This window comes from Aristolochia californica, unplaced genomic scaffold, assembly GCF_029961685.1.
Source record: "Aristolochia californica isolate CCGP_79_NKW_82.1479 unplaced genomic scaffold, dmAriCali1.0.hap1 SCAF_13, whole genome shotgun sequence".
Classification (NCBI taxonomy): Eukaryota; Viridiplantae; Streptophyta; class Magnoliopsida; order Piperales; family Aristolochiaceae; genus Aristolochia; species Aristolochia californica.
This window is the reverse complement of record NW_027181804.1, coordinates 798,730-809,305: the sequence shown is the minus strand read 5'-3', so window position 1 is coordinate 809,305 and position 10,576 is coordinate 798,730. Positions and strand designations below refer to the sequence as shown.

At 43.7% G+C, this 10,576-nt stretch overlaps 3 protein-coding genes across 3 annotated transcripts; 2 read left to right on the top strand and 1 right to left on the bottom strand.

The window, feature by feature from the left end:
- The first annotated feature begins 115 nt into the window (after positions 1 to 115).
- On the top strand, positions 116 to 786 carry LOC137948816 (uncharacterized). The gene is made up of 2 exons (XM_068794993.1): positions 116 to 626; positions 696 to 786. The coding sequence occupies exons 1-2, from the start codon at positions 116 to 118 to the stop codon at positions 773 to 775; spliced, it is 591 nt and encodes a 196-aa protein (XP_068651094.1). The 3' UTR covers positions 776 to 786.
- Positions 787 to 4,230: 3,444 nt separating this feature from the next.
- Positions 4,231 to 6,929, top strand: LOC137947579 (beta-glucuronosyltransferase GlcAT14A-like). The gene is made up of 4 exons (XM_068793381.1): positions 4,231 to 5,345; positions 5,438 to 5,513; positions 5,622 to 5,737; positions 6,272 to 6,929. Exons 1-4 carry the CDS (start codon positions 4,841 to 4,843, stop codon positions 6,790 to 6,792), a joined length of 1,218 nt encoding a protein of 405 aa, XP_068649482.1. The 5' UTR covers positions 4,231 to 4,840; the 3' UTR covers positions 6,793 to 6,929.
- LOC137947578 (multiple C2 domain and transmembrane region protein 14-like) lies at positions 6,929 to 10,352 on the bottom strand. The gene has a single exon (XM_068793380.1). It carries the CDS (start codon positions 10,147 to 10,149, stop codon positions 7,120 to 7,122), a length of 3,030 nt encoding a protein of 1,009 aa, XP_068649481.1. The 5' UTR covers positions 10,150 to 10,352; the 3' UTR covers positions 6,929 to 7,119.
- Positions 10,353 to 10,576: the final 224 nt, after the last annotated feature.

Sequence of the window (10,576 nt, the reverse complement as noted above, 5' to 3'; positions counted from 1 at the left end):
ACTGCGGCCCAACTATCGGCCGTCGTCAGGTCAGATGCCCCTCTTCCTCCGTCGAACAACGGAACAGCAACAATAGCAGGCGATGGAAGCAGCGTCGACGAAGGCGCCGACAACGATGCGCAGAGTGTACTCGTCTTCCTCCTCCAGCGAGAGCGAGGAGGACGAATTGAAATGCATGGTGTTGGTCCCGACGCCGAAACCCCGGCGGCACCTGTCGAAGCAGCTGTCAATGCAGGAGACGAGCCGGGAGGCCGCGTGGGACAGGCGGCGACGGCAGAGGCTGACGCGGACGGTGGAGCAGATGCGCGGCAGTTTAGACGCGGAGGGGAGCCGGTCGAGCAGGAGCCTGACGGACGAGGACCTGGACGAGCTCAAGGGAAGCATCGAGCTAGGATTCGGGTTCAACGAGGAGGACGGGCACGAGCTGTGCGGCACCCTGCCAGCCCTCGACCTTTATTTCGCCGTCAACCGCCAGTTCTCCGACTCGAAGCACCGCCTCTCCTCCGTCTCCACCCCAAGCCCCATCTCCACCCCGAGAGGCGACTCCACCTCTTCCATCGGCGACCAGTCCAGCGACAGCCCCCGGAGTCCCCACCACCACGACCCCTGGAAGATCTGCAACCCAGGTAATTAACAAAAAACTTCATCAACTCCATCATTAAGATAAACGCATCTTCTGTCTCCTCGACGTGCAGGGGACAATCCTCAGCACGTGAAGACCAGGCTGAGGCACTGGGCGCAAGCAGTGGCCTGTTCGGTGAGGCAGAGCTCGTGAAGGAATTCGGATTCAGAAGCAATATATATACATATATATATATAAAAAAATCTATATCGGTGACCCGGCCACGACGAAACAGACGACCGGCTGCCGGAGAATCATCAGAGAAAGCCGGAAAATTACGACCAGAGTCAGGAAGAGGCACACTAGGAGTGGAAGAAGCGTCCCTTCGTTTTCTTTTTTCAGCTCGAGAGATCATCCGCCCTGAAAGAGGGTGCCTATTTTGGAAGAGTACATAAACCATCCCTGGTTTATGCTTTGATGAGTTTCATTTCTTTTGTTAAATTTGCTGTGGAAGAATCAGCCATTCTTCCGTCTTCTTTCTTTTCTTAAAAATCAAAAAAACAAAAAACACTTATATTAGGAGCATTTTATAATGAGAATTGAGAGTGTAAGATGAATCTAAACATCCCCTTTCCATTGATTTTTCATATTGTAATAAATTTTTTTTTTTTTGGTAGAATTACTTTTCTCTCTTATATGGTTCCATGTCTATTTTATCGACAATAGCAGGCATGCCATATATTATCGACAGGTTAGTGCCCTTCAATCACATAGAGGGGATAAATAAGATCGGTTTATATAGAAAGTTGAGTCACATTAATCTTAATGTGAATTGAGGAGAGTAACTAAACGCTAAACCCTAAACCCTTCTTGCAGGTTTAACCCCTCAATTTAGGTTTAAGTCTCACCAAGGAGAAAGGGGTACATGATTGTATAATTTACATTTAAAATAAATTAAAAGAAAAAATGTAACTAAATAGAGATAAGGCAATAAAATATGAGATTATAACATTTGAAAGGAGCATATATTATTTTTATTATTTCTAAAAATACGAATAAAATGTACTTACTAATAGGAAGAAGGGAATATAAGTTCAGGTGGACCTAATTTTTTATTTTTACCATCAAAATTGAATTGAATAATTAAAATTAAATTTTTTATATTTAATTATTATCCTATACATTTATTTTGATATTATTTTAAATGTTTTTATTATTTTAATTATTTTTAACATTAAAGATAATGATATTGTTGTAAATAAAGTAACTATTCTAAAGAAGAGAAATGTTGGATCCAACAACCATTGGTTGGACTTGACTCTAGTCTCCTTTTCTTCTTATTGCAAACACTTAAACATCTTTAACAAATAAAACTTGATACTTGTCAGGTTAAGCTCTAATTAAATTTTATTTTTTTAATTAACCTAGTTGACCCAAAGAATGTAATTTCATTCATATTTATCCACATTATATCACGAGACATAATCAAATCGTTCGGTCGATCGATCGATCACACGAACAAATAACCTTGATTTTATCTTGCATTAATACACAACCAATTTTTTCAAAAATTAATTAACCTTTAAGTGAGAATTAGAGTCACTCTATCCTTTTAAGAAAATCTCTATGCAAAATGTCTTTTGAACAATGAAATCCTACCTACCATGATGCAATTTCCACTTTCTTCACAAGAGCCAGTGTCAAAGTTTTGGGTTTAGATGTCTCTTTGTCTTTATATCTTTACAGAACCCAAAATCATGTGTAGTTAGATAATAAGCTTGAATGGCTTCAAAGCAACATTCATAAGGTAGTTGAGATACCCATTCCCAAATAATGACAAAGACAAATGGAGAACTAATGAAGACATGTTGACAAATAGCAAAGCTAAGAGTCATAGAGCACAAATCCTTCTCTACCAATTTATGATTATATCTGAATTTCTCCTAACTTTAACTATTTTACAATTTAAAATTAAGCATATGCTTATTTTTTTCAAGTAATTTTAATTTTAGTAGATAAGAGCTTAGGTAAGAATAGTTAGTTTTCCGACTTAGACTTTGGACCGATCTAGGCTTATAAAAACTGGGGTCTGACTCCAAAGTCAAATTAAAATTAGACTCGAGGCGAGTTAAGGGAGACTCATCCAAAATAGAAGGGTTTAATCCGACCCCTATTAAATCTATCTCAACCTAATAGAGTTGTAAGTCACATATCAAGAAACCCTAGTTATACTTTTACAATCATAGTTGCATCTTCAATATGATAGGAATAATCCTATCCATTTTGAGTAAATGGTGTGTTCCACTTTATTTATTTAATTTTTTTAAAAAATAAATAAATATAATATTGATATTATCATAATTTATTATTAATAAATCAGTAATAGAATTTTAGATAATTTAAATATTTGTCAGAGCTTCAAAAATTTAAGATGTAATACTTAAAAAAAATTTAAAATTTATATTGGAGTGAACTTTCTAAGAATTTTAATGTTTTTGTGTGGTTTTAGTCAACAAGAATAATCACTCAAAGACATGGATGAGAAAATGGGTTAAGTCACTTTTGTAAAGTGTGGAAGCTCACTATAAGCTAGTGTTGGATGTCAAAGTATTCCACCTAAACAAATCGACTTTTCTCTCTCATTTTTGGCACACCAACTTTATTTTCTTTTTTTTTTTTACTATTTTAAATAAATATTTTGAAACTTATCAAAATTTAAAAATGCTTATAAATATAAATCACTCGACCTACATTAAATTCCACTTGGTTTGCTACTCCTAACAAGTGATTAAGATTTTGAAGCTGATGTGAGCATAAAGTGTTATGACAGTCAATATGATCAAGGATTTTTAGTTTTTTCTTCATTATTTGAAATGGGTTTCTCCTACTCTATAAAATTACTAATTTATTCATAAAATTTGAAACATTAATGTAATTTTTAGAAAAATTTCAAATTAAAAAATATTTTTTTTTAAAAAAATAAACTTCAAATGCCAATTTAATTTAGTATGTGTGAACACAATCTATTATTTCTAGCAAAACATGTATTATAGTAGAAAATAACCAATAGAACATTTTTTTAATCGAGTTGAAACTCGTCTCATTTATTCATTTAATTGGATCATGATTTTTTATAGTGGGTATAAAATACCCATATTTTAATCTATTTAATTTAAAAAATTTTGAATACCAAATTAAAATATATGGTAGAAAATTCAATTTATTTTTTATATCTCTAGTTGGAAAATTTTCTTTGAAAATTATAATGATAAAATCACTATAAATAAATATAATTATATACATTTATGTATTTAAGAATATATATTATATCAAATTAGAGTTTATATAAAAATAAATTTTAAATTGTTCAAAATTAAAATAATTATTATAAAGTCGGTCTTAAATCTATAAAATTTCTGCAGTTGCCCTAAAAATCCAAGTCAAATTGGCCAAGTCGCTGGTAAAACACCATAATTTTTACTAGAATTTCAAATTTTACATTGATAAATCTAAATCTTATTATAAAAATCAGATTTTTTTTTTTTTTTTTTTTGAGTATTCTAAATTTTTATTTTCCTCTTAAAATTCATCTATTTATGAATTCAGTCACTTTCATTAGTGGTGGTTGTCCACCGCGTGGCGAGTCTCTCCCCCAACAAGGAAGGAGATCCAATCTCTACTCTTCAGGCATTTTATTCTCATCGAAGACAGCTTCCAATGATAACTGGTTAACGACCCACCTCCGCCGATAACTGCCTCTCCCCTACCTTTCCCTCTCTCTCTTCCTCTCTCTCAGAGCTCAGCAAAATTCCCGGTTTTTCTTCCTTTCAGAAGAAGCTACTGAATGCCTTAATCAATCGCTTGATCAGACCAGATACAAGCTCTTTTAAGAATTTTGAATCAGTTTCTGTCTTTTCGAATCGTTATCGAACGACCATCGATTTCCATTGTCTGCTTTTTACATTTTTTCCGTAATGGGCATCATGGGATAGTTCCCTTCTTTCAGAATTGGAGTTCCAGAGCTATAATAGGTGAGAAGCTGTAAAGATGCTGCCAACAGGGTCGAGTCTCTCGTGGTCCCTCATGGGCATCATGTTGTTGAGTTTCTTCAGGAAGGCTCTGTTCTGTACAGATCATTGTTCGTGAGCTCGGCAATGGCTGTCAATGTCTGTCCTTCTTTCCTGTGATGGGTGGCAGTTTCTCTGTTTACATTTCTCCAGAACTCTGTGAATCGAGGTCTTTGAGATCTCTGACTTGTCGTCTGATGGGTATCGAGAGATGAAAGATCAGAAATTTCTCATGGGTATCAAGGAATTCGCAATCTCCTTCATCGTCACTTCATTTATCTTCTCTCTTCTCTTCATCCCCGCTCTCCTCACAAGAGCCACCACCGGAATCGACTCCTCAAATGTTCTCGCCGTTCCCCAATCCGGTGACTTTCCGGTGACGTTTGCCTATCTCATTTCTGCGTCAAGAGGAGACGTCAATAAGCTGAAACGGACCCTTCGCGCTCTTTATCACCCTGCAAATTACTATCTTCTCCATCTCGACCTCGAAGCATCACCTAATGAACGTCTCCAGTTGACAAATTTTATTGCTGAGGATCCAATCTTCAATCGAATAGGCAATGTGTGGATCGTGGAGAAGTCGAATTTGGTCACTTACAGAGGACCTACCATGCTTGCCAACACTCTTCATGCCATGGCTTTGCTTCTCAGAACCTGCAAGTGGGACTGGTTCATCAACCTCAGCGCCTCTGACTACCCTTTGGTTACTCAAGATGGTCTGTAACTTCCAAATGCTTCAAGAAAATTAAATGAATCAGTTTTAACACCAGTTTGACTAACCATTCTGGGTTTCTCTTTTCTCCTGAAGATTTGATTCACGCCTTCTCTGATTTGCCGAGAGATCTGAATTTCGTAGGATACACAAGCCATTTGGGATGGAAACTGTAAGGTTCTTGCCCTTTTGTTACCTCTTCTTTTTTAATCTTCCCTAAATGAATGAACAGATTGAAGAGATGATTGGCCCTTCAAATTTGATCTGTACAACGCTGCAGGAACAAGAGGGCTAAGCCTGTTATGATAGATCCTGCTCTTTACAGTCTAGAGAAATCAGAGATTTTGTGGGTTCAAGAACAGAGGACGCTGCCTTCTGCTTTCAAACTCTACACAGGTAAATCACTCTTTTCTTTTGTCCTTTCAGAACCCATGAATGTAAAAACATTAGCTGATTCCATCGTCCTCTTGACTCTTGCGAAATGGAAAATATTAGTTTAATAAGTGTTCAATATTTCAACAAAAACAGCTCTAGGCTCAAACACAGAAAGCAAGACAAGGTAAAATCAAATATTTGAACTTTGCAGGCTGCAAAGTCTGGAAGTAGTCACATGCATAAAGCCATTTCTTCAGGGAGATGGGTCCTGCACAGGCTTCCATGCTCCCTTCAGAAAGGTATCAGATGTTGATGTTGGTTTTATCCATTTCTGGGAATTTATATGGGAATGATTCTGATGAGAAAAAGTTTCATCACAAGCATACCATGGACCCATTTCTTCTTAGGTAGCCAAGCTTTTTCTCTGGCAGTAGAATCGATCCTCTCTCTATATTGAATTCTTAGTGACAACCAAAGCAAGTTCCAAGTTCCAAGATTTAAGAAATGAATAATCTATAACAGAGCAAGCTATCCTGTGTTTGCAACCTTTGGCAGGTTCTGCTTGGATGATATTATCTAGATCCTTCGCTGAGTACTGCGTAGTGGGTTGGGAAAATCTTCCGAGGACGCTTCTTCTCTACTACACCAACTTCGTCTCATCTCCTGAAGGCTACTTCCAGACAGTAATTTGCAACTCAGAAGACTTCAAAAACACTACAGTCAATCACGATCTTCATTACATTGCATGGGACCACCCTCCAAAACAGCATCCCAGATCCCTCGGATTAAGGGATTTCAAGAGATTTATCTTCAGCAACGCTGCGTTTGCTCGCAAGTTCAAAGAAGGCAATCGGGTGCTTGATAAGATCGACCGGGAACTCCTTCACAGGTATAACGACAGATTCAGTCATGGCGGTTGGTGCTCAGAGAGAGGAAAGCGAACCCAGACGTGTTCTGGGTTTGGGAGAGGTCAGGGAGTGGGTGTCTTGAGACCTGGAGCCGGGTCTAGAAGATTGAAAGTTTTGATTAATAAGCTCATTTCTAATAAGAATTTCAGAAAAAAGCAGTGCAGATGAAATTTTTGAGAGGTTTTTCATTTATTTGCTCCGGAAGGAAGATACTGTAACTGCGGGCAACCTTCTTCACATCCATGAAGAGCCTCGCAACTGCAACTCCAGCGTTTATTAGGCAACAAAAATTTCTGTGACTAAAAGGTGACATTCTTCAATGGCTTCTCAAAGCCTCCAACGTTTCATTTCAATTGTCAAAACTTAATACGCCTAAACTTTTTGCTTTTAATGGTCAGCGCATTTCCAGACGTTTATAGCCCCCCAACATTAAACAAAATAATTCAATTAATTAATTAAATAAAAAATTACGCCCACATTTAGACATGAAACCTTTCATAGGATCCTCTCCGCCAGCGACGGGAGTCGCCGGAAAAAGTTCGCCGTCACAGCCGGCATGTCGTCGCGGAACCTCGGGTGCCGGAGGTAGTAGAACCCGAACCCTAACAAGAGAACCTTAAACGGCAGCGCGTACAGGACCAACGACGCAAACAGGCAGAACACCGCGAAGATCCCCGTAGCCCGCGGGTCCCTCCAGTTCATCAAAGCCTCCACCCGCTCCCCCTGCGCTGCTACGTCCCCCAGCAGCGTCTGCGCCCGCCCCGCCAGCGCCCGTAGCCTATCGTACCTCGCCCTCACCTGCTCCGCCGGTCGGCTGCTAGGGAAGGAGTCGAACTCCTCTTCGAGCTCGTCCGACCCCACCGCGTCCACGTACGAGAGCCTCGGGTCGATGTTGCTGGGAGCCCCGCGCTGGTACCTGTACCTCCAAACGACTACGAAGAAGATGTACATGAAAGCAGTGGAGAGGATCAGGTGGGGACAGAGGATCACGACCGCGAGCAAGACGTGGACCAGGACGGTCGTCGACGGGTGCACCCACATGCGGATCCCGTCGAGCCACCTCGCTAACGCGACGACTCGCGATAGGCACCCCACGACTCGGAACCAGTTTGCCTTGCAGCGCCGCATGCTCCACACGTGCACGTCCGTGTCCAGCATGTACTGGACTACCTCCTGCCCCAGCGGGGGCTCCGACCTGGCCAGCCGCGCCGTCACGATCCGCATCGCCGTGTGCCGCAAGATGTCCTGCTGCGCGGGACCCAAGGGGCGGACGTAGTGCATGAGCGGCAGCATCGGGGAAGCGTAGGCTTGCATGAGACTCAGCCAGGACGAGGAGGTGAACCGGACCGCGAGCTCGATTTCCCCGAGCTTCTTGGCCCCGCCTGGGTGGAGCACCGTGAGGGAGTAAGAGTTCAGGTACACACGGTTCGTGTCGAGGGTGGAGAGACGGATGCGGATCTTCCCCATCCGCACGTCCTTCCCTGGCTTCCCCGACTCGTCCTTCTTGTACCTTCCGTTGTCGAAGACGCCGATGGTGAGGACCGTGCACGGATCGTAGACCTCCCACGTGTACTGCTCGTTCCAGCTCGGGCCGAACCGGTCGAGAAGTGTTCGGGTTCGGAACCACTTTGGGCCGTATTTCGCCACCACGTAGGCGTCGGTGGTCCCGCGGGTGCCATCTTTGGTCTTCATGGGAAGCAGATTGGTGGCGCCACGGATGCCCACCTCAAGCGTGCCGATTGGCGGCTTGGAGAGCTGCTTCGACGCGGCTCGGACGTCGCTCGTCACGTGAGCCGCCTCGTCGAGTACGTGGTAGCCACCCTCCAGACACACCCGCACGTGAATTCGGCCGGCGTAGGGCCGGCTGTTCTCGTCTGCCGCCAGGTTGAACCACCGGGACCGCGGCTCGGTCTGGTTGTCCGTCCGTCTGTCGATGGTCGCTACCTGGATCTTTGTCAGGCCGACGGACTTCCCGGCCGTGACGTCTTCCACGCCGATTGAGAGAAACGGCTCGAACGGCTCGGCGGCTACGAATATCAGGTCCTCGTTCCAAGAAGGATTGCCCGAGCCGGATGAACTAACTAGGCACTTGGTCGTTTTGAAAACCTGAGGGCCTAACTGGGCTTTCACGTAGAACTCCCGAGCCTTGGCTTCGTTTCCCGAACCTAGCTGGAGGTCTTGGGTTTGGATGACCGTTAGTCTCAAATACCACAACTTCGGAGAAAGATATGCTTTCGCACGTGTCTCCGGTATCAGGCCGCCGGTGTCCGATTGCCACGCCTCCTGAAACGACTCGTCGGCCTGAGTACCGATCCAAACGGCGAGCATCACGTCCGTTCCCGGCGATTTTTCCGGCGAACCCTCGAGTGTGTACCACTGAGGAGCCAGAGGACTGTCCGGCGGCACGCGTTTGGGGACCTCCTGCAAATCGAACGAAACCGTACCCATACACGTATCGGTAGCGGGAGCCGGCGTCTCCGTGCCGGTTTCCGCGGCTTTCTTCTCTGCCCAGACGGACACCTCCAGGGCTGAAGAGTTCAAGTCTTCCTTGTGGAAAGCGAAGACCTGATCCCAGTCCGTAGCTCGGGTTGTCTTTGTGCATTCGCTGTGCGTGCCGATGACGAGCTTGGCGTAGATAGACGAATCCGTGTCCGTATTCGACTCTGCGTCTGATCGCTTAGCCTTCAGGACGCGAACGTAGAGATACAACATTCGCTCGACGAGATCGTACGAGGCACCTGCACGTTCGCTCCTCGACTTTATCTGGACATCTTTGACGCCTGTGTCCGGCTGGTTCTTTATCGACGTAGGTTTCTCTTTCTGCTGGTTCTCTTCTCCGGCGTCTGAAGCGGGCGGTTTCTCTGTCTTTTCCGAATCATTAGCCGGAGCAGGAGCAGTCTCTTGTGGCGCTGCTTCCGTCGGCTTCTGATCCTCAGCCGGTTTCTCCTCTTCTTTTGCTTCAGTCGGTTTTGACTCTTCTTTCTTTTCTTCTTTGGATTCCTCCTTTTTCTCCTCTGCTTTATCCTCTTTCTTGTCTTCTTCTTTCGATTCTTTGCCTTCCACAGCAGTGTCGCCGGCCGGAGGGGCGTCAGCTTTCGGATCATCTGTCATCGGTGGATCTTCATCGATGTACCAGATTTTTAACCCCATTTCGCCTTTGATTTGCGAAAACACGCTCCGTTTCTCCAGCGGATAGTAGACAAGAGTCTCGGATCCGACCTTCGGAAAACTGCTGCCAGAAATTTTTACTTTACCAAGGAAAGTGCTCCTCTTTCCGGTCTTCTTGTCGTTATAGACGTTAAGCTCGAGTGTCTCCGAGGCCATAGAATCAGGATCTTGAACTAAGAACTCAAGCTTCTCGTCCCACTGTGGATTCAGATCCCGACACTTCGTCTTTGTTCGCCGCCTCTGTCCGTCGAAATCGACAAGAACATAAGCGCTCGACGTCCCCTGCCCATCCTTCGGCATTAGATTCCGAGCATTGCAGACCTCCACAATAAGCTTACGGCTGTAATTTTCCGACATGTCCCCTCCGAGATTCACTTCCCGATCCCAAACGTAGGACAGTAAATCGAAATCTCCGACAAGCTCACAATCGTCGGTTCGCAAAAATCATCAATCGGAGTCAAACAATGCTACAACGGGACTAGCTCTGAAATCCCGATAAATAATTTTCAGAAATATTTTCCGGCGACGAACAAAATTAGGAGTGAGATTTGACTGTTGATACTGCGGAGCCTCTGGGAGAAAAAAATCAGAGCCCATGGAGTTTATATAGTGTCGTGAGGAGCCTCTTCCACGTCAGTGAAAGGACGTTCCACGTGGCTATCCCTTGGTTCACGCGACGGAGCGTTAGGGCAGCACCCGGTGGGCTCAGATTATGCAGACAGAAAAATCATTGTCCCCTCAAAATGTTCAGGTATTAACAAATATGCCATTGCCATTTCATTTA